This window comes from Glandiceps talaboti, chromosome 9 (genome assembly GCF_964340395.1).
Source record: "Glandiceps talaboti chromosome 9, keGlaTala1.1, whole genome shotgun sequence".
NCBI lineage: Eukaryota > Metazoa > Hemichordata > Enteropneusta > Spengelidae > Glandiceps > Glandiceps talaboti.
This window is the reverse complement of record NC_135557.1, coordinates 8,727,001-8,750,804: the sequence shown is the minus strand read 5'-3', so window position 1 is coordinate 8,750,804 and position 23,804 is coordinate 8,727,001. Positions and strand designations below refer to the sequence as shown.

The window sequence follows — 23,804 nt, the reverse complement described above, 5'->3', positions numbered from 1 at the left end:
CTGTCTCTCCCTCCCCCTGTCTCTCTCTCTCCCTCTCCCTCTCTCTCCCTCCCCCCTCCCCTCTCTCTCCCCCCCTCTCTCTCTCTCTCTCTCTCTCTCTCTCTCTCTCTCTCTCTCTCTCTCTCTCTCTCTCTCTCTCTCTCTCTCTCTGGAGACGTTTATGAAAATGTAAACCTCAGGAGCAGTCGTTTACCTTGTACGTTTGCAAAATTGTTCACTTCATTTACATACCATACATTTAAGTATGAGGCAGTCGATAGCCAGACGAATGTGTGTGTCTGCCAAAATATCTCTGTATAAGTTACAGCTGTATAATAATGTAATGAGAGTAAAATTGGGGTACTAAAGACAATTTTCAAGTACTGTATGGCTTCCGATAATGTACATGGTTTGATTTTATGCCCTTTTGACTCCTGCATGTCCTAACAAAGAAATGCTTACAGTGGGGGACACCCCTCCAGTACCCTCCTCACTGGCTACCATGCAGGATGCGCTATTTCTGCCTCAAAATAAAGATTGAAAGAGTAAACCCTGCTGCTTAAGTATTTCCAAGTACACGTAAGGAAATCTCTCATTGTTATGTATGAACGCTGCAGTTGATTTCAGCTGTAAGTTTAATGTAGTGTACCATACTGTACATCTCTGTGGGGGGGGGGGGTACTGTAAAATGACATAATTATATTTAAATGTGTTTATGTTGGATTCATATGGGGGGGGGCATGACATTTTTTGAGAGTGCGAAGGGGGGGGGGGGCTGTAAATAATGACCAAACTAATTCCGCCCCCCCCATAAATTCTGACCCAAGCCTTATGAGATAAAAACATTTCCAAAGGGACTGTTGTCAGTTTATGATAGGTCTGCAAATTGATTCATTGCGATGTCTGTTAAAATATTGACTATTACACAAAGACCAACATTGTATGTAGACAACATCACAACAAATTTATTTCGATTCTTAACTTCCGTACAATTAATGCTCTTCAGAAAACGTGCAGAGCCGTACAACTGTAGAATGTAAACGGTCGTTGAGGGCGCTCTGGTTGTTGCACCCACAGTTGAGACGTCCAGCTAAATGAATATGTGTAAATCTTTGAAAATGCAATGTCAAATAAAGAACTATGTGTAGTTTCAAAAATGTACAAAATCTGGTGAAAAGTAGATACCTCTACTTGACATGTGACAAATGCTTTTTACAATCTATAGTAGATTTTGTATCTCGGCCAGTACTTTGCGTAAGTTGTTTCGACACACGTTACCATGAGAGACTCACTACTTTCTAGAATACTGACTTCACTCTGGTCGAGAAGGATAACCACACCCTTCCCATCTCTATCTTTGTTCTCACACAGTTTTTTTTGGTACCAATCTCATTCTTCCCCCATCACTATTAATTCATTAACCCCATTAAATCTTCCATCTAGCCCTCCTCATGTTCATGCTAACACACACACACACACACACACACACATTCCCTCACTCAGTTAATTATTACGTATTTACGTCTTTTTGCGCTTCCCCTCCCTCCCAAGCACACACACACACACACTCTCTCTCTCTCTCTCTCTCTCTCTCTCTCTCTCTCTCTCTCTCTCTCTCTCTCTCTCTCTCTCTCTCTCTCTCTCTCTCTCTCTCTCTCTCTCTCTCTCATTCAAACCCCAGGAGCAGTCGTTTACCTTGTACGTTTGAAAATACTGTCCAATAACCTACAAACCAGTCAACATTTCATAAAATAGATTATACAAAGAGAGTTTGTTGAGGTGTAACACTTCACTAACTTACTACTACTACTAGCAGGTGCTGGATATTTTATGGGTAATATTTTTTACATTTATTAAAAGTTACACCTTTTGAACTAACAACATTGATAATGGCAGTTTTTGTCGAAATATGAAATGTTTTTAGTGAACGAAATCAGAATTATCAAATATTGTTCTTAAGAAACATAATTAACTTTAAAAGCAATATGTCTAATTACTAGGTTCTAACCCCGTCGGACATTTGTAATATTTGCATTACTGGAGACCTTTCCAACTTAGAGCGCCCTCTATAGGTCAAATCAAGTGATGGACAGAGGTGGTGTTTTTGTATTTTTTATCATAATTTTTACTGCTTTATATATCAATGTTTACACTTCTGTCCTATCCTGGTAGAGGGCGCTCTTTTATAAAAAGATCTCTCAAGTTCAACATTACCCTCAACTATCATTTTTTTTTCACTTCCGGTTTCCTTCACCAAGCACACATGCCTATAATAATGCAAGTGTAGCACAGGGTCCATGGAATGAAAAGTCATGGAGTTGTCAAAAAAATCAAATGATTACTATTTTTCTAATGTGCCTAGGTGGTCAAATTTTATTTAAGATATGAAGAATTTAGTAAATTAGTTGCAGGATAAAAAACCTAATTTGGTCACGATGGAATGATTACACAATGTCACACAAGCTCAATAAACGAACTTCATTCGTCTGGCAAATTTCAAAAATCTTTCATGCCTTTAAATGATAACATTGTATGTACTTACTACTGAGATGTTGATAAGTTGATTAAAAATTAACTTCTAATGTGATATACAGTGTGGGGTTGCTGGTAATATTTTAATGTGTTTATATATCATCATGTTTACATTGCATCGGTCATAGCAGTGAGACGATACAATTTTCACCATGGTTTCCATCATATATAAACATGTCAATGTCACTCTTGTGTGAATGTTCGTTTAGAGGAAAGGGGTTTTGCCCTCAATAAATAAATAAACAAAGTTTGTTTAATGAGCTTGTGCGACATTGTGCGATGGTTCCTTAGTTTAGAGTATTTAGCAGAAACGTTTACGGCAAAGTAAATTTTACATGAAAATGAAAAGATATTCACTGATAAATTCTGCGAAAGTACAGGTATTAAACAGTAGATTTGACTAATTAGGTTTGACTCAATACATAAATTTACCAATAAAAGTGATGTGTACATTGCAATTTAGGTGTTGTATCTTTCAAAACAAATGAGGCCATGCATGGTGTGAAAAATTACATTTCTCGTGAAATTTTTGAGCACCAAAAAACATGTTTACAGTACATGAAAATTTGATAAGTTCAGTGCTTGGATCTTGGATGGAAATATACAGTACAAAGCACACTTAGTAAGTCAATAGGGTAGTATATACAACTCTGATAATTGTGGCTTTGGATGACTAAGATTGACACAAACTAAAACTATCGTCGTCCAATGTGGTAGATTACACAAGAATGTGATAGTGGTTCCTATGTTGTGTGGATACACAGATAAGCTTCCTTGTGTGTGCTGGCATAGACCTTCCACCAGATGGTGGGTGGACGGTCTATCGTGCTGGATATTATATCACTCTGTAATCAAGAGAGTGTAAACATTGGAAGTCCCAAAACAGTGCACTGCAAGTTTATGGAACTAGCTTTTAGCACACACAAGTAAGCAACTGTGCCCTACTGAGACTATAATTAAACCAATGTCCATTCAATAGGTTATCACTGTTGTATCAACATGTTGCGACAATAGTTTTAGTTTGTGTCTATTGTTATGTAAATTGAAGCTTCAACTACCAGAGTAATCCTATATGAGGAGGAGAGGAGGACTCCAACAACAAGAACACATACACAAACAGCTAAAATGATGTAGGCTTGGTGTTTCACACATGGGACACTACAGCTAAAATGATGTAGGCTTGGTGTTTCATACATGGGACATTATGTTTTTGATGCAGAGTTAGACATATTTCAACTCTAGACTAACTATAACAGAAACACAATAAACACAGCAAGATCCTTTGCTCAATCACATTGAAGTGATAAACATTGCTATTCGTTCGCACTGCAGTATAAAAACAGACTTCTAACAAAAACATTACACATGGACTTGATGATTTTAATGTCTTCAATTCTTTATTTTGTGACTGATAATCACCATTTCAACATCCCCACGGTGAACAGTACCCATGTAATTCTTTCTTTGCAATAGAAGTTATCTAAGGGTGTGTACAAAATGTTATGTCACATGAATTAAACACCAAGCAGACATTATTTGAGTAGTAAGTCATGCCATGGTCATTTTATAATTACTTTGACTCTCTTGCACACACTTCTGACTAGAGCTGTATTCTCATACATGCATTATTAACTCAACATGGCTGGATCGACATTTTTGCCAAATTTGGCAAGATTCACTTTCTCTACATCAGAAATCTATTTGTACAATTACAAATAAAAATGTGTTTATAACAAAAAAAAATATGACGTCAAGAGAACAAAATATGAAAAGTTCAGACAAGTTTTGAAAGGTCGACTGTACATTTATCTTTTAATAAATAACTACATCTGAAAAATTAAACTTGTATGTTTTTTTGTTCGGTTTTTCTCAAAGTTCATTGGGGTCATGTGTTGTGGCGTCATCGGTCTTTTCATCTTCGGTATCACTCTTTTGTTGAGTTTCGTTATCTTGGTCTAATTGGAGTAAACAAATAAACAAATGCATTATACATTGCCTGAGTGTAACACTGTACAATATCTTACCCACAACTCTCTCTGATTGGTATGCTTGGAGGTTCCTTATTTTATAACTTTTTCAATAATCCATACTTTTCAACATTTTAAGCATAGTAATTAAGTTTAATTAATATGTAGCAAAAGAACGCTTAGGAATCAAAAATAAAGTTCTAAATATTGTATGAAAATGAACTAACAACTAAATTAAGCATGTGCTGTGAATAAAACACTTTTCACTGTCAAAGTGTCAATAACTTGGGTAGTCAGTGTGTATGATGAGTTTTAGTATGTAAATTTCTTTTGTCATACCTATTCAAATAAATCTATATCTTTGGCAAAGTCATAACAGGTGCATATATTTTCCTTAGTTTCGTTGCAAATATTCTGCATGTCTTTCAAGAAAATCTGCTGACAAATTCCTAAAGTTGCTACTCCTTCTACAATAAATCACTGATACCAGAACCGATGAAAATGGGTATTCAGAAACTCATCAGTGGCAATTCTACGCTTGTAATAAGTCGTGCCTGTAAATGCTTGTCTGTCACTGGCTGTAATAAGTTGTGCCTGTAAATGCTTGCCTGTCACTGGCTGTAATAAGTTCTGCCAGTAAATGCTTGCCTGTCACTGGCTGTAATAAGTTGTGCCTGTAAATGCTTGGCTGTCACTGGCTGTAATAAGTTGTGCCTGTAAATGCTTGGCTGTCACTGGCTGTAATAAGTTGTGCCTGTAAATGCTTGGCTGTCACTGGCTGTAATAAGTTGTGCCTGTAAATGCTTGGCTGTCACTGGCTGTAACAAGTTGTGCCTGTAAATGCTTGGCTGTCACTGGCTGTAATAAGTTGTGCCTGTAAATGCTTGGCTGTCACTGGCTGTAATAAGTTCTGCCTGTAAATGCTTGCCTGTCACTGGCTGTAATAAGTTGTGCCTGTAAATGCTTGGCTGTCACTGGCTGTAATAAGTTGTGCCTGTAAATGCTTGGCTGTCACTGGCTGTAATAAGTTGTGCCTGTAAATGCTTGGCTGTCACTGGCTGTAATAAGTTGTGCCTGTAAATGCTTGGCTGTCACTGGCTGTAATAAGTTGTGCCTGTAAATGCTTGGCTGTCACTGGCTGTAATAAGTTGTGCCTGTAAATGCTTGGCTGTCACTGGCTGTAATAAGTTGTGCCTGTAAATGCTTGGCTGTCACTGGCTGTAATAAGTTGTGCCTGTAAATGCTTGGCTGTCACTGGCTGTAATAAGTCGTGCCTGTAAATGCTTGTCTGTCACTGGCTGTATAACTGCTATATAAATCATACTGATTGGTACTCACCTCCCTCATCAGGAGAACCAATTTGTAAAATTTCTTCATCTACTTTTTCTTCCTCTTTTTCCTCATTATCCGTTTCTTCTTTAGTTTCTTCTTCTGTTACTTCCGGTTGTTCTTCCTGAGTCTGTTGTGACTCTGTTTCCACATCCGGAGTCCCCTCCACTGGCTCCTCCTCTGTTTCAAGAAAAGACAACATTAAGGTGAGACATTAGATTCATGTAAAAAAAATAGAATGCTAATATACAAAGAATTGTATAGGTTGTTGTAGAATAGATTCATAATAGCTTACAGCTAAAATGATGTAGGCTTGGTGTTTCACTCATGAGGCACAACGTTTTTGACAAACAGCTAGACATATTTCAACTCTAGACTAACAATAACAGAGACACAATAAACATAGCAGGATCCTTTGCCCAATCACATTGAACACTGATAAGCATTGCTATTCTTTCATAGTGTAGTAAAAACAGACTCTAATGAAAACATTACACATGAACTTGATGATTTTAATGGCTGCAATTGTTTATTTTCTAACTGATAATCAACATTTCAACTTGACTACTTCTACATCCCCCACTGTGCACGACACATATGTAATTGTTTCTTTTGCATTAGAAGTTGTCTGTGGGTGTGTATTAAATGTCATGTTACATGAGAGAAACACCAAGCCGACATCGTTTTAGCTGTAATAATAAATTTGTTAATAGCCCACAAACTTGTCATGTTGTTACATCTCAAGAAGGTCTCTAGCTTAGAAAATTGTCTTGGTGTTACTATCTCAAGAAGCTCTCTAGCCAAGAGAATTGTCTTGGTGTGACGATCTCAAGAAGCTCTCTAGCCCAGAGACTTGTATTGGTGTGACGATCTCAAGAAGCTCTCTAGCTCATAGACTTGTCTTGGTGTTACTATCTCAAAAAGTTCTCAAAATCAGAGACTTGACTTAATGTTAATATTGCAAGAATCTATCTAGCTCAGATACTTAATTGTCTTGATGCTACTATTTCAAAAGCTTTCAGGTCTTTGACATAGGATATTCTCCAGTCATCTGGGCCATGAGTTTTTATCATAGGTCTACACACAACACCCACTTGGATTTAGCAGAGTTGCAGGTAGTAATTTAAAATTAAGACCTGTGCTTCCGAGGAGTAAAAATTCTTGGTTTGGTGTAGAGAGTATCTTGAGATAGTAAAACAGATCTTACATCCTTACCATGTAACTCATCCACTAATGTCTTTTCTTCTTCTTCATCTCCTTCTATTTTTGTCTCATTTTCTTTCTTTTTAAGTTTTTCTTTCTTGGCTCTTTCCTTATCTCTCTTGGGTTTTTCTCTCTGTGCCTTGTTTAATAGATACCTAACTTCTCTATCAATTGCAGTAATCTTTTCAATAATGTCTTCCGTTAGTAGAACTGGTTTTTCATAAAGTGGTGTATTTTTTTGCTCTGCTGCTTTTTCAATGTTCCATTGCTGTTGAAAAGAGATGCCATGACAGGTGTTAATGTTATGCAAGATGTGAATATAAAGGGTGTGTACATGCCTGTTGTGGGAAAAAAAGTAAGTAATATTTTATACTTATAATAGTCTCATTGTAAGTAAGGTAAGTAATATTTTATACTTACAACAGTCTCATTGATAAGTGTTTCTAATGTTCCAAGTTCTACATCTGTGTATATTTGTTCTTCTTTACTAAAGTTTGCGGCCACCACCAAAAATGTATATGAAGTGTTTAGCATATCCTTCAACTTATTCAACAGTTCTGGTCTTTCTCTGTGCTCCCTGACACGGAAGAACACATCTCTACAACTCTTTTTAAGCTCCTGCAACTTGCTCTTGTATGTCTGGAAAACATATTTAAAAAAAAATAAAATATATAAAGTAACATTCGGGTTACAGAAAGACAAAAAAGTTTGTATGATTTGGCCACTGGGGGCGCTGTTTGGAGTAGCCTGTCAAACAAATACTCGTATACGCTTGTGTGGCAGAAGAAAACAAATACAAACTTTAATGTCATAGTTCAGTTATCAGTAAAACAAAAATTTGCATAGTTTGGCCACTAGGGGTGCTGTTCGATAGCAGCTATCAAAGCGCACCCCTTGAGTTAACAATATTTGATTTCTAACAGGCCATTTTTTGATCACCTTGTTCTGTATTACAAGATAAGAATATTACCTCATGATCCCTTATTAAACATCTTAATTTTAACTGGATTGAAGTTTAACTGGACAAATTATGGAAAATGTTTATAATTATACAACTGTTGTTGCTAAGGGCATTAAGTAGGTCAAATTCACTAGGGATTCCTGGTTACTTTGAACTAAGACTTCCCTATTTTATGGCTATAGATCAACAGATGGGGATCTATCCTAGTTTTATCACAATTTCTGTACTGGATACCATGTTTCCAAACCTTCCCCAAAACACAGACTTATCCTCTAGTGCTATACCTCATCAAATCTCAATGTCTCTCTTTACATCTCACCAATGAGGTCCTGATATAAAATTTCAAATTCAACCAAAGTCACTCACACAGTCATTAACATCATGTCTTTGTTAATCAATTACAGAAATCTACCAATGATAAATAATTTGTGTTTAGTGGGGCAGTTATGTAATGTTCAAATATGGTATATGTATGTCCAAATATGGTATACGTATGTCCAAATATGGTACATGTATGTTCAAATATGGTACATGCATGTCCAAATATGGTACATGTATATTTGTCAGCTCAGGATGCTACTTATACACTGTTTACATCATTCTAACAGTGGGACATTCACTAATTTACATGAACAACTTTTGGTTCATGATTTCTCATTTATCTAAACGGGGTCAGAAATGATTTGATACCTCATTGGCATCCTGAATAATTAAGCTACGACTTATGTTATTCATATTTTTGATAAAAAACACCCTTCTGTAATGACAACTTACCTTAGCATCACCATCAGCTCCGTCATCATAGAGCCAATCAGATGCCTCGCTGAGTTTACCAAGTAGGACACTTTTACCGTCTTCAGTCATGGCCTTTTCATACTCTTCCTGATAAAATTTATCTTGTGTTTCAAAGATAAATGATTCTAGTGAATTCAATGCTTTTTCTTTCTCTGCTTTTTCAATATCTTTTCTCATGAGGTCATCAAGTCTGTAAAAAAAATCATAGGGTAAATGACAAACAATTAATTTTGTTCTTGCGATTTTCCAGATTTCTAATATTATGTTCTCTACATTTTAAATAAAGTTATAAATATTGTTTCCTTATCACTGTCTTATCAGAGTTTACCAACTTTGCATTGATCAGTAGATTTCTAATCCTAGAACATCTACTGATCTGAATAATGGCAGTAGATGGAGGATCAGTGGATGTTTGCACTCACTTCCTATTACACACTTTTTATCAAGCACATTGATATACCACCTACGTGTGGATATCGGATAAGCAAACAACGTTTAAGGAAACCCTATCCCCCTATACCTGAGTGGTGCTGACTGATGGCATGGCACATATGTCTCTATCTTACAAACTAGTAGTCAACAGTACTGTCTTTTAAACAAAGTGTCAAGAGTGACAAGATTTATATTTTTAAAGAAGCATATTTTTAATTGTATACCAGTTTTAATCTGTGACACTTTATCATTTTAGAATTACAGAATCTGAATCCTTCATAACTATTTTTTCTCTCCAGGTTTATTTTTGAAGAAATTTGAAACTTTTTATCTGATGTTTGTTTTTTAGTAGAATTATCGTGTGTATATTTTTGGGTTTGTGTATTTTCAAATACAGACTTTGTTTTCATTTTTATGTTTTGTGAAGCACCTCTGGGATTTTGGCGCTATATAAATTTTTACTTTTAAAATATCTTTATTTTCTTTTGTCCAGTGTCTTTCATAAAGCTGCACTAGCTGCAACTAGAACATTTTATTGAATATATAACTTTGTTTTGTACAATAACTTACATGTAATATTGTAAAATGAATTGTATTGCATCATGTGTGAGTAAATCTATTCTTTGTAGCTGAATACATGATAAATCAAATCAAATTAATTTTGGGTCCGCACCCAAAAATCAGCAGCCTTAATGCTGATCAAAATATCAACTTATTTCTGTACCAATTATGGATAATATCGACCACTTATCAACAAGTACAATGTCTAATTATTGGTATTTTAACAATTTTCAGTGAATATATTGTGGTTGTCTGATCAAAAACTGATACTCCAGTTACAACTTTTACGTTAACAGCTTCAAAACTGAGCTTTCACTTATAAATTAAACTTACCCCTATACTACCTACAGATAGTATTGATAAAATGTTTTTTTTTTTTTGGTAAGTAATTGATCAATTTTTAGTAAATATATCTTTGGTTAATTATTTCAGTAAAAAATATTGTCCCAGTTGCAGTTAGTGCAGGTTTAAGGGAGGTAAGCAGGTAAAATCTATTGAAGTTCTTCAGTCATTTTATGGTGTTCGCAACCAAACTATTATATATGTTGGAATCAATGCAACAACTTGTACCGAATCTCTCTGCTTTTGTGACACAGGACTTCCAAAAACTTAAACAAAATTAATACACGACAGAGACACAAACTAAAACTGTTATTGTAACAGGACATTATTCTGTTTCCATAGCAACAAAACCACTTACTTTTTTCTTGATTCTTTGTTGAACTCCTTAGAAGGATCCACTAAATCCATAACTTTAATTTCAACACCAAGATCCTCTTTCACAGAGACGGGTTTAGGAGCCTTCTTCTCCTCTTTATCACCTTCTTTGTCATCATCTTTCTTATCTTTCTTATCTTTTTTATCTTTCTTATCTTTTTTGTCCTTTTTATCTTTTTTGTCCTTTTTCTCTTTTTTGTCCTTTGACTTCTTTCCTTTCTCCTGATAGACAAATTACAAGATTCAGATCATGAGATTTTTATTTCACGACGAGAAACCATTTCATTACATTCTTTAAGTTCCAGCACTCCAACTTACACTTTACATCCTGCTTCTTGCAACTACACTACCTACAGAGATCACGCCTTCTCTGTTGTCAGTCCTAAGTCTATGGAACTCTCTCCCAATTCACAGTATAGTAGTTTATTATATTGACATGCAGATTCAAATATAAATTACGATAAATATACAGAGAGATCTACTCAGCCTGACTTACAGGACACTTTTTTTCCAAACCATACTAATAAACAAACATAATATCTATAAACTTATATACAATATGTCAACATTTGAAGAAAAATACAAAAAACACATCTATGGCGATATTTATCTAACCACAACATTCTCTCTCTCTCTCTCTCTCTCTCTCTCTCTCTCTCTCTCTCTCTCTCTCTCTCTCTCTCTCTCTCTCTCTCTCTCTCTCTCTCTCTCTCTCTCTCTCTCTCAAAAACGTTATACACATATTAGGAGATCTAAATTGATTTAGACACTCAAGTCGCAACTAACGACACATTTACGACAGAGAACATAATTATACCTGAATGTTAGATTTTGTGTCTGTCAGATTTTTCTTTTTATTCGATAGTTTGATCATATTCAACTACCTTTTGATATCTCATTTCCTTTATGAATTGGAATCTCTCTCTCTCTCTCTCTCTCTCTCTCTCTCTCTCTCTCTCTCTCTCTCTCTCTCTCTCTCTCTCTCTCTCTCTCTCAAAAACGTTATACACATATTAGGAGATCTAAATTGATTTAGACACTCAAGTCGCAACTAACGACACATTTACGACAGAGAACATAATTATACCTGAATGTTAGATTTTGTGTCTGTCAGATTTTTCTTTTTATTCGATAGTTTGATCATATTCAACTACCTTTTGATATCTCATTTCCTTTATGAATTGGAATCTTCTTTTATAAAAAAAAAAGTCCAGTCAGACTTATTTCTACGGTTAGTTCACTTGTATTGATTACTGCTATCAACTTAAAGGAAAAGTCCAGTCAGACTTATTTCTGCCTTTAGTACACTTGTATTGATTACTGATATCAACTTAAAGGAAAAGTCCAGTCAGACTTATTTCTGCCTTTAGTACACTTGTATTGATTACTGATATCAACTTAAAGGAAAAGTCCAGTCAGACTTATTTCTGCCTTTAGTACACTTGTATTGATTACTGATATCAACTTAAAGGAAAAGTCCAGTCAGACTTATTTCTGCCTTTAGTACACTTGTATTGATTACTGATATCAACTTAAAGGAAAAGTCAAGTCAGACTTATTTCTGCCTTTAGTACACTTGTATTGATTACTGATATCAACTTAAAGGAAAAGTCCAGTCAGACTTATTTCTGCCTTTAGTACACTTGTATTGATTACTGCTATCAACTTAAAGGAAAAGTCTGGTCAGACTTATTTCTGCCTTTAGTACACTTGTATTGATTACTGATATCAACTTAAAGGAAAAGTCCAGTCAGACTTATTTCTACCTTTAGTACACTTGTATTGATTACTGATATCAACTTAAAGGAAAAGTCCAGTCAGACTTATTTCTACCTTTAGTACACTTGTATTGATTACTGCTGTCAACTTATATATCATTTTAGGCGATAAAATATCATCTTGGTAACTTACTCAACTTTGAAATCTTGTACAGAAATCCTACTGCACTTGACATGTGTTCAGCCATTTTTGATGATTTCTTGCATGGGATTATGGGAAATCATCTGGTGAGGACCTCATAAAGACCAAAATTTTGTTCTCTTGACATTATCAAACATAAAGAGTATCCCTCAACTAATTCTTGGTTTGATTTTCATCAACATTGTACAAAGAAAAATTAAAGAAATAAGAAATGTACAAAAATACGTTATCAGATTATCTACCTCTTTTTCTTTCATCTCCTCCTTCTCCTCTTTCTCATCATCAGATTCTTTATTTTCATCTTTCACTTCTTCCTTCGTCTCTGACTTATCTTCATCAGTTTCTCCTTCAGTTTCTTCCTCTTTATCTTCAGTCTCATCTTTATCTTCCTCTTTTGGTGGCGCTGTCTTATCTGTTTCAGAATCTTCAGTTTCAGGTGTATCTTCCTCTTCACCTCCAGTTTTCTCCTTCTCGGTTTCTGTCTTAGATTCCTCTTCTTTCTCTTTAGTCTGTAACAACGAATGGAGTTAAATAGGAATATTTCCTCACCTCTGTCAAGTGAATTCTCAGTATCTGCAATAACATTTTACCTCAAGCTGAAGGGTCATAATAGAATAAGAAGGTTTAAGGGGATGGCTGGGTCAGCAAACTGTACCTTGAACACGCAGTTATAGGTAAAAACTATTTCTGTTATTTTGACACAATGTTTCACTTTTAAAAAACAGGTGTTGAACATAATACATACATGGATCTCTTGTCAGTTAAGTCCAACATGTATCCCAGGTCTCCCCATACAATGCTATCTATTCTGTATAAGTTGAGGGCGCTGTATATGTTACACTATTCAGGGGATGGTTGTCAACACACGGTACCTTGAACGTACAGGTAACAACTATTTCTGTTACTGATGCAGTCATACTGTTCTTATGAACCCACCTCTTCTTTTTCAGGTTTAGACTCGTCTGTTTTATCTTCCTCTACAGGAGCTTCTGTGTCCTCGTCATCCTTAGACGTGCCAGAAAAAAAATTACTGATTGTACTTCCGAGCTCTGAAAGAGAGCAAATAATTGTCAAGAGAGAGACAACAATATAGATAGTAATAGTGAAGTTACCTTATTGGAATCTAGTTTTTGAAGTGACTATGTAGCTTACATCCGAATCACTCAGATGTCATCAGCATAATATTATGCTGTTTGGTCATGTGACCTCCTAGTAGAATACACAAGGCTCTGAGAGCTAATTGGCCGTGTTTGATATACCATAGTAGAATCAAAATTGATACATATAAAACAATATAAAAGCATTTTACCTATGAAATAACACTTGTAACTTTAGCCCTCTGTATATATATATATATATATATATATATATATATATATATATATATATATATATATAATATATATATATATATATATATATATATATATATATGAATATTGAACACATATTGCCTGGCAATGAGGGCTATAGCACCCGTTTATTGCACCCGAGGGACTGTGAGTTACCAGAATCACATGCTATTTCCCGAGGCCAAAGGCCGAGGGAAATAGCATGTGCCAGGCAATATGTGTTTTATAATATACCTCATGCTGTGAACTCGCGGTGGCAGACGACATCGTCAGAAGCTGCCATTTTGACCTGCTGTGAACACGCGGTTGTCACGTGACCATGTAAAAGTTGATGGAACTATTTCCCTAGGGAAATAGTCATTCTATTTTCTTATCACGTGACTGATTCTAGCGAATCATGGCACAGTATTATCACTAGGTATATTATAAATATATATATACTGCAGATTATTTGCACTAATGTCTACATATACAAGGGGTATTTTCAAAGCAGTGCAATACTGAAAACATCATATATTGTATAACTGCATGCAAATGATATGCAAATGATATATAAATGACTGCAGTCATTAATTGTACACTAAATTGTGTAATTGCACAGTGTAATTTTCATAGAAACTTGCTGTTTCAGATAAACTTAATATGTAATAATAAAAGAACCACATGTTGTTTGAGTGCTGGTGTGGGTAACTGTATTGCTCTCAAAAAGTATGGCAACCATGGACACTGCAAGCATGAGTGCAAATACTCCAAGTACACCACACTTAAACTCATGGGTAATGGGGGTCCTTTCATATTATCTCTAGGGGTATATAACAAATGAATCTTCAAATTCTATAACAGTAAAAGTTAAAAGGAACTCTCAAAATCATTTAAAAACAAAAACTTACTGGCAAATGCTGAAGGTTCTGATTTTTCTTCCGTCTCATTCTCCGAAGACATCTTTTCAAAGACAGACTCAACCTGTAGAAAATAAATAACAATTCGGTCTATTGTTGGTCAAGTTCAAATGAAATCTGTATACCTATAGGTAGACTACACTATTATCAAAGAGGGGTGTCAAGCTGTTATACCAACTCACCTTATCACGGTAGACTACACTATTATCAAAGAGGGATGTCAAGCTGTTATACCAACTCACCTTCTCAAGTTAGACTATACTATTATCAATGGGGGTGTCAGGTTGTTACACCGACTCACCTTATCAAGTTAGACTATACTATTATCAAATGGGGGTGTAAGACCTACCTTATCGAGGTGCAGAATACCACTTTCATCCATTCTGAAATGAGCTTTAACTCCCTTGGACTCAATATCTGGATGTTTGTTTAAAGCGTCTGCTACTCCAGTAAGTGACACCTGAGTTAAGTTGGCCTTTCCAAACACTCTGAGATGAGAAATAAAGAAATTAGTATAAAGTACATGACTGAAAAAATATGAATGATAACATGAGATGTTTGTAACCAGTGTGCTAGGGAATATAATATATATACTTTATTATCCAATACAATGGAAATTTGCCTTCGGCACCAGGCTACAATGACAATAACGACAAAAACAACTTACAGAAACAGCAGAGTAAAAAGACGGAACACACACAAATTGAATATAAACTGTCCAAGACTGACTAAAAGTCTCGACTGACAGGTGTTGGAGCCCTGCTCCTTGTCAGTGATTTCGGCATATTTGCGTTTAAAACAGCGACAGCAGATGGGACAAACGACTTCTTAAATATATTTTTCTTTGCCCTAGGCACCAGCAACCGGCGACCTGAAGGCAGATACTGAAATCTGTCATATAATGGGTGGGATGGGTCTTTTAGAATTGACAGACCTTTCCTACGGAGAGCCTGTTTGTACAGATCTCCAAGCTCAGTGAACCTTACCCCGACAAGTCTGCTACACATATTCACAATTCTCGAAAGTCTTGTCTTATCTCTAACGGAAAGGTGACCAAACCAAGAGACAATATTAAATGTCAAAACACTCTCAATACAGCAGCGATAAACAGAAACTAGAATATGTGTGCTAACATCGAAGCTCTTGAGTTTCCTCAAAAGAAAAAGGCGTTGATGAGCCTTTTTGTATATACTATCGGTGTTTATCCTGAAATTGAGGTCCTGATCTAAGTGAGAACCCAAATACTTGAACGATGACACTATTTCCACATTTTGACCGTCAATATTAATGGGTACAATTGTATCTGACTTTCTACGATTATCAAGAACTAATTCTTTTGTCTTTGCAATATTCAACGTAAGAAAATTATCTTTGAACCAAGAACAACCCGTTATGCCCCGTTATCTGGGTTTGATGGGGCTAATTAATGGACCATTAGGGAACAACCCCTCTTATGCCCTGTTATCTGGGTTTGATGGGGCTAATTAATGGACCACAAATGTTACCAATGTATACAATGTAATCACAGCTTACAGATTATTGTGTCAACATACAGTTTTTAACAATGTACCCTCTAATAACAGCCAAATCTTGTTGTTGTGAGTCAAAATGATAAAAACTGGCATTTCTTGTGAGTCACCACATAATAAGCGACAGGGGAACACCAAATTTTGGTGTGTGACTAGAAATTGTGTTTTAAACATCCTCAATTAACTCCTGGCTCTCACTTCTGTTTGAGGAATATTGACATGGTTCGATGTCAGTAGTTGTAAAACACCGACTTACTTCATATCTTCGTCTTTCAAAAAACTAAGATCTCCATAATTGACATTAAATGAGAAATCTTCCATATGTCTGTTAAACGTCATTACTTTCTTCTGTGGATACGGGTTGTTTCTACCAAATAAAGTTCTTTTGACTGTTTTCTGATAGTCAGTCCCTTCGTCTGTGGTACCAGCTCTTTCAAATTCAACCTAAAACAATAAAAATAATATAATATCAATCACTGGTGAGACTGATGCCTACGTCATCAACAGTGATTTCCTCTCTATTGAGTCATTGTATTATGCGTGTTTATTTCACAAATGTAATATATATGTACGTGTTTAATTCAGTGTAAGAGGTAAGTCATCAACTGAAGGAAAAGCGCTCAATACTGCGAAGTAGAGCTGTATTTACACAAAATACACATTCAAGTTATGGTACGGAGCCGTACCATAACTTGTGTATTTTGTGTATATATATATATATATATATATATATATATATATATATATATATATATATATATATATATATAGTTTTGGTAGTAATGGAACTCTTTCTTGGTTGTAACTCGGAGTTTCACGCATGGCGCGATCATATATATATATATATATATACACACAAAAAAAATACACAAGTTATGGTACGGAGCCATTACTCAGAGTTTCAGGCTTGAATGTGATCTTCAGACGACTAACTGAAATTCAAGTGATAGATATATAGATACATATATATATACACAGCCAAAATGTTGTAGGTTTGGTGTTTCACTCATGTGACATAACATTTAATACACACCCTCAGACCACTTCTGATGCTAAAGAAACATTTCCATAGGTGCCGTACTGCACAGTGGGGATGTAGAAGTAGTCAAATTGAAATGTTGATTATCAGTTAGAAAATAAACAATCATCAAGTCCAAGTGTAATGTTTTCATTAGAAGCCTGTTTTTACTGCACTGTGAAAGAATAGCAATGCTTACAGGTAAAACAGGGAGGGATCGCCGAATGACTGTGCATATCATACACATTTTGTGTTCCCCAAGAACAATTTAGATAGATAAGAAACAGGCTTCACTCAATACAAATATAAACGACATCATCCGACCCCTACTGATACACACAGACACACACACATCGTCCTTGGAACGAACAAGCTGTTGACAGTCATTACATTGCAGGCTTAGATTTTGACACATACACTACTAGTGTATTGATTCAAAGTTACAAGTCATATGTGTAATGTGCACATACAGTGCCTGCTTGTCGGCAGGAGTGTGGCGTTGTTTGTCTTTGTATTGAGTGGTCTGTAGGAAGCCTGTTTCATATCTATCTAAATTGTTCTTGGGGAACATAAAATGTGTATGATATGCACGGCTATCCCTCGATGTTTTACCTGTACCAGTGTTCAATGTGATTGGGCAAAGGATCCTGCTGTGTTTATTGTGTCTCTGTTATTGTTAGTCTAGAGTTGAAATATGTCTAGCTCTGTGTCAAAAATGTAATGAAACACCACGTCTACATCATTTTAGCTATAATTTAAATTGATATTTTACACCTTACATCAGGAGTTCAAATTGAGTACAACACATTGTCATCTTGTCATCAACTAGTCTGACACATATAATGCATGCAGTGTTTTTATGATCTATCATCGAAAACAGTTCTCTGACAAACACAACTCTGTTTTTCTACCAAGCATTTACAACGTTAGAATTATACAAATATTGTTTTATACAAATATAGTACAATACCTTTGACAAGAATGACTTAAAGGTAGAATAACCTTCACTCTTAATGTAAGAAATCTGTTTAAAAAAGTCAATCGATTTATCATCAAAATTGAAATAAAGTATTAAAACTCAATCTTCAAGAGCACAGACTTCATACAAATCACAACATTTAGTATTTAATTTTAGACAAATACTAATTTTTACAAGACACCATATTATTATTAATTATTTATTTATTTATTATTACTTATTTTTTTTGGTATTCATTTGAAAGTGGTCATATGTCTGACTGTTGAGTTGTAATTTTGGATTTTAAATTCATAAAAGAACTCAATGTTTTCCTACTTGAAAAAAACAAAACAATGTGAAACAGCATCGACCAAATTCTTGTTTGTAAAAAGCTAAAAAGTGTGTAAAACGTTTATTGTATGTACAATAACAAATATTTTAAACATTTTTTAATGTTTTCCAATTTTTTGACTTACAAAGAAAATTATGTTTGTTTCAAAAACGTAGCATTGTTTTCTGATTTAAAAATTAAAAAAAAAATACCCGTTTGTCATCCATATGGCCACTTTAAGATGTGTTCATACATTTTATTTATTTTTTATTTTCATGCAACTACATGTCATGTGAAAATATCACATCCACTTATATCACATCCACAAATATCACTTTATATTTATTCACCCCCCCCCCCCCCCCCATTCATAATCAATGCTTATGAGTTCATACATTTTATTTTTTATTTTCATGCAATTACATGTCATGTGAAAATATCACAATCTATGCACTTTATGCGTATTCATAATCAATGTTTATTTCATTTTAAGAGTGTGTGAGGTACACCGTGATAGGGCGCCCTCACACATCACCAGGTCAACCCCTATTTGGCCGATGAGAGTAGAGCAATACAGTATATCTTACAGTCTAGTTGTATCAGTGACTTATTATAACGATATTGTTGTTATCTTTATTTAAACTCTAGGTGCAGTTTTGACTAAATCAGTCATTCTTCCAACTATCCGATTACTAAAATAAGGACAAACATCAAAAAAAAGGTTTTAATTTACTACAATTTAGCTCTTTTTCACCACTTTTACGAGTACTTTTTACGCTACCTGATTATCTAACGAAACCGTTCCTACCTGTATGGGATAAATGTTTGCTTCTTTGACAACAAATTTCTTGACTTTGAATCCTTTACTAAGATACGCTGCTTGGTAGGATGCTCCTAAGGCTGCTGCTTCATCAGCATTGATGTTTTTACTCAGTTCACTCCTGAAAAAGAGATCGACAACGACAGAAACTTATAAACATGCACAGATGTGGACAACACCCGAATGTTTAAGTGATACATACTAAGTTTGTAAGGTTTTTACACTGTGAATATACTTTTTATTATATTAATCAAATCTTGATTCAACAATTCTATTCTGAGTAAAAATGTGAACAAAATGCCATCATCAATGCCTTCAAGAGTGTGCATTCATGCAGATGTTTGACAAATCCACTGCTCAAAGTTGTGTGCATAGCTCATCCATGGAATTGAGTAACAAAGCGCCACCAACGGCTAAGTTGTCAATGTAGGTTGCTTTTGTTTTTAGACAAAATATACTGACTTACTTTTTCACAGCTGCAAGTAGTAATTCTTGTACTTTAGGAACTCTGGTACCACCACCTACTAGAATGACTTGATCTATTTCAGCCTGTAATACCAAATACACTATAATTAGCTATTTGTCATGGAAAGTTCACTTAAAGGGGAACACCACTCCAGGAAATAGAGACATTTTCATAAACTATGGGTTATGGAGAGTTATTTCATGAGTTTTCATCACTTATAATTACATGCAATTTCAGAAAACATCAAGTTGATCTTGTGCATTTATTGGGTATCTTTGCTGTGGGCTATTGCATCAGAGAAACATTGAGTTGATCTTGTGTATTGATAGGGTATTTTTGCTATGGGGTGTTGCATGATGGTAGTCAGCAGAAATAACATGTTCATGGTTGCAAAATGAATATTCATGACTCATGAGTGCTTATTCCTTTCAGTGTAAAAAATCTCTCATGAAATCAGTGGAGCAACAAGGATTACATAGGATCATTCATTTGTTTCGGATCAGCTTTTTTCCATAACTTTTTCCAAACATTCATTTTATCATTGTTTTTTAAATAGTTTGACACTGTAAAACATCTATTGCATCCCTGTCACACACAAATTACCCTAAAGAGTAACTCGATATGTACTTACGGTGTAACTTAGGTGTTACTAATCCTAGTGCTATGTTAAAGTACCTAGTATTTTTAACGGTACTGTTTACTGAGTTGCTCAGTGTATTACATGCGATGTACCAGCATTGGAATTATGCAGCAGTATGTCATCAGTGAAGTTCACTACTGTACCTGTACACTGCTGGTGAGCATAATACTCTAAAAACTATTAGTAACAGTACTGCTGACAGTACACTACTATGTGTGGTTCACTGAAGTGTGTACCACTAACGTAATGCTGAAAAGTTTACATTGTACCGGTACATACCAGTGGCAGAGTCATGCAGTGGTATGGTAGTGGTGTTCTACACTAGTGTTGTACCATAGTGGAGAAGGCAATGTAATGTGTACTTTCACCACTGAGTTACATGCAAGTGGAATTTGCGTGTCTATATGGGTTTTTTTTGGTATTTTTGAGATTACCAAGGACTTATTTATCTATTCCCTACTTGTACTAGTATAATCTACCACATGTACCAACAATAGTTTTAGTTTGAGTCTATCTTAATTTGACGATAGTTTGCTTTCCTTAGTAGTAGTACTTCATCAACATGTGAGTTTTACATCTAGTTCTAATACTTACCAATGTCATGTCTGCAGAATCTATAGCCAAGCGCACTGGTTTAGAAACCTTAGCAAAGATGTCTGCACACATTTCCTCAAGCTCAGCCCTCGTGATCTTAGCACGAAAGTCGATGTCATCTAACAAACCCTCGATCTATGAAATAAACATAAAAACATCAAATTAGTCACACAACTCAGAATATGAATGATCTACAGTTAAATAAATGTTATTCCCTACTATTTTTCTTTGTTCAGCCGAGGAAAATACCAGTGACCTAAGAGGCCTTTTATCACTAGGAGTCGCTGGACGAGTAGTGACAACCCTTACTTAGGTCATGAGTATTTTCCGGCTGAATGAAGAAAAATATTAGGGAATAACATAACTCTACCAGCACCAGTAATATCAAAGAAAAATCTGGGAAAGCAATGGGAAGTTTGAATGTTTTGACTCATATTTCGAACACAGCAGAACTAGTGACGTCGACACGTGTTGTCGTGGCGTAGAACAAACAGTATATATTTGATATTTTTTGTTCACTGTGGCTCATGCATAGTACAATGGTATTCATCTTTTAAAATGTTTTAATGTTATTAAGTTCCTATGCACAAATAGTTTCAAGTGGCACAAGCAAAGATTGTAAGATTTTCAGTCAAGTGAAATATTTATATTAAACCTTAATTAAACTAAATTAATACAATTTCTACATCAATGTTAGTAATTATTACACCTTCTATGACATGACGATAGACCCATTGTCGGTTCCAAGACACACAGCACGTCTCTCCATACAATGCATGTATTGTGTATGCATAGAGGGGTTACAATCATTATCATGCATAAACAAAATGTCATTGTCATAACAACATACCTTATTTAGGGCAAAACATGCAATATGTGAGAAGTGTTAGCATTTAGCATGTGTTGTTCTTATACTTACCTGTGCAACATGGTCATTGTTTGCACTCAGAACTTTCTTGATCCGTTTGGCCTCTTTAAGTAGTTTAGCCATAGCTCTGGGCGAGTCTCGGACATTGTTCTTGGTTTTAGCTTTCTCTGTGAACAGTTTTGCAAAATGGTCCTGCAACCTCATCTCAATTTCTAAACCACCAAGATTTCTGTCAAAACTGTCGAGAAAAAAAAAACATAAAAAAAATTTAAATCACGTATACATCATCAAGCCTACAAAAAAATTGTTTTCTTTCAGATATCCGACCCCACCTAGTTTTTCACTGCCAACCCTACACATTTGTTTAAGTATTCAAGACTTTTTTTTTCAAAAATCATTAAAATTGTGAAGTCTTGCAAGAAATAGTGGCTGCAGAAACTGACATCAACTTAAAATGACATGATAAAACTGTTCTTCCAATCTGTAATGGTTGTACATCTGACAGGAAGAAATAAACAACACAGAGATCATATGGAAAACAATAATATCATGTGAACTAGACACTCACCCACAAAATAAAAATAAAAATAAATACAAAAACAATCTACCTACGCCACCTATTCTAAAACTGAACGTAATCGGAACCACACAATTTTTTTAAGACTCAGCAAAATAATGTATTTGGATTTGTACGTACTGTGTGACTGATTTCCAACAATGCACCAATAAAAGATGGTGGAGTGATACTACATTTCCAACAATACACTAATAAAAGATGGTGGAGTGATACTACATTTCCAACAATGCATCATTGAGCAGAGTCTGGGTTACGGTAGTGTAAAAACTGAATAAAGTTGAATATGCCATCACTTGAAGATAACTTGGTATACTATAGACATTGCCCTACTGTGAGTGTAATTATATCACTGTCCATTGATAGATTATATCAACACTAGTCTTTGTTACCCAGACTGTCATTGCTGGGAGCTCTACTACAAGACCACCTCCAACGAGAGTCTGTGAGTGTAATTATATCACTGTCCATTGATAGATTATATCAACACTAGTCTTTGTTACCCAGACTGTCATTGCTAGGAGCTCTACTACAAGACCACCTCCGCAGAGAGTCTGGGGAAGCATAATCCAAAGTTGTCCACACTGGAAGTCACAAAGTATATTTCTTCCAAGTCAAGAAAAATGGGCTTACAAGGCCTGTTTGTAGTAATTAAGATGTATCAGTTGTGTGAGACATGATAACCTGTTTTAAAAGTACCCGGATCTTTCAGAGTGCAATGTTGGGAGTGAAGCATTCCCAGCATGCACTGCTCTGGGAAAGAGATCCAGTGTGGGCGACTTTGGATTATGTTTCCCCAGATTCTCATCTGGGTGGTCTTGATGTAGAGCCCAAGGGGTAAGAGTCTGGGTAACCAAGAATATGTCAACATATCTCAATAATAGTTGTAGTTTGTGTCTGTGTTAGCTTGTCGACAGTTCATCTGCCATTGTAGTAATACTTACCCAACACCTTTGATAGTTAACTGTGGGTTAGTTTCCAACACTCCTTTCTCCTTAGTCTTGGCAATCTGATAACTAACAATTGTAGCTGTCGTACTTGTAGCACCCATGTCATAAAACATAATGTATGTAGGTGTAGCATTGAAGGACGCACGTCTGAAAACTCCATAGTTTAGTGCAACTAGAAAATAGATGAGAAAATCAAACAATATGGTAAAATCAATTGTATGACACAATGTAAATCACACTGATAAGGCCCGAAATGGTTACTTTCTTGGACCAATGATGTGAAGCAATAAAAAGGGTTCAACTGCTTGTTTAGTGTGAAGTTCCGAGACTCAGAAAGTTCTCACTGATTGCGGCAGACGTGAAGCTCTCACAAGGGTCTTACTGATTGGCAGATGTGAAGCTCTCAGAA

The 23,804-nt window shown here is 35.4% G+C and overlaps 1 protein-coding gene across 1 annotated transcript in view; it reads right to left on the bottom strand.

Annotated features, from left to right (window-relative positions):
- Positions 1–1,635: 1,635 nt before the first annotated feature.
- The window catches only part of LOC144439641 (hypoxia up-regulated protein 1-like), a 34,030-nt gene continuing 11,861 nt past the window's right edge, over positions 1,636–23,804 (bottom strand). The window contains exons 8-23 of the mRNA XM_078128873.1: positions 23,390–23,567; positions 21,923–22,109; positions 21,004–21,138; positions 19,770–19,852; positions 19,292–19,424; positions 16,433–16,620; positions 14,997–15,135; positions 14,639–14,711; positions 13,333–13,445; positions 12,639–12,905; positions 10,460–10,698; positions 8,746–8,956; positions 7,431–7,649; positions 7,023–7,278; positions 5,817–5,987; positions 1,636–4,466 (exon numbers count right to left, since the gene is read on the bottom strand). Of these exons, the coding sequence (XP_077984999.1) occupies positions 4,381–4,466; positions 5,817–5,987; positions 7,023–7,278; positions 7,431–7,649; positions 8,746–8,956; positions 10,460–10,698; positions 12,639–12,905; positions 13,333–13,445; positions 14,639–14,711; positions 14,997–15,135; positions 16,433–16,620; positions 19,292–19,424; positions 19,770–19,852; positions 21,004–21,138; positions 21,923–22,109; positions 23,390–23,567 (2,678 nt within the window). The 3' untranslated portion in view covers positions 1,636–4,380. The remainder of the gene's footprint in view (positions 4,467–5,816; positions 5,988–7,022; positions 7,279–7,430; positions 7,650–8,745; positions 8,957–10,459; positions 10,699–12,638; positions 12,906–13,332; positions 13,446–14,638; positions 14,712–14,996; positions 15,136–16,432; positions 16,621–19,291; positions 19,425–19,769; positions 19,853–21,003; positions 21,139–21,922; positions 22,110–23,389; positions 23,568–23,804) is intronic.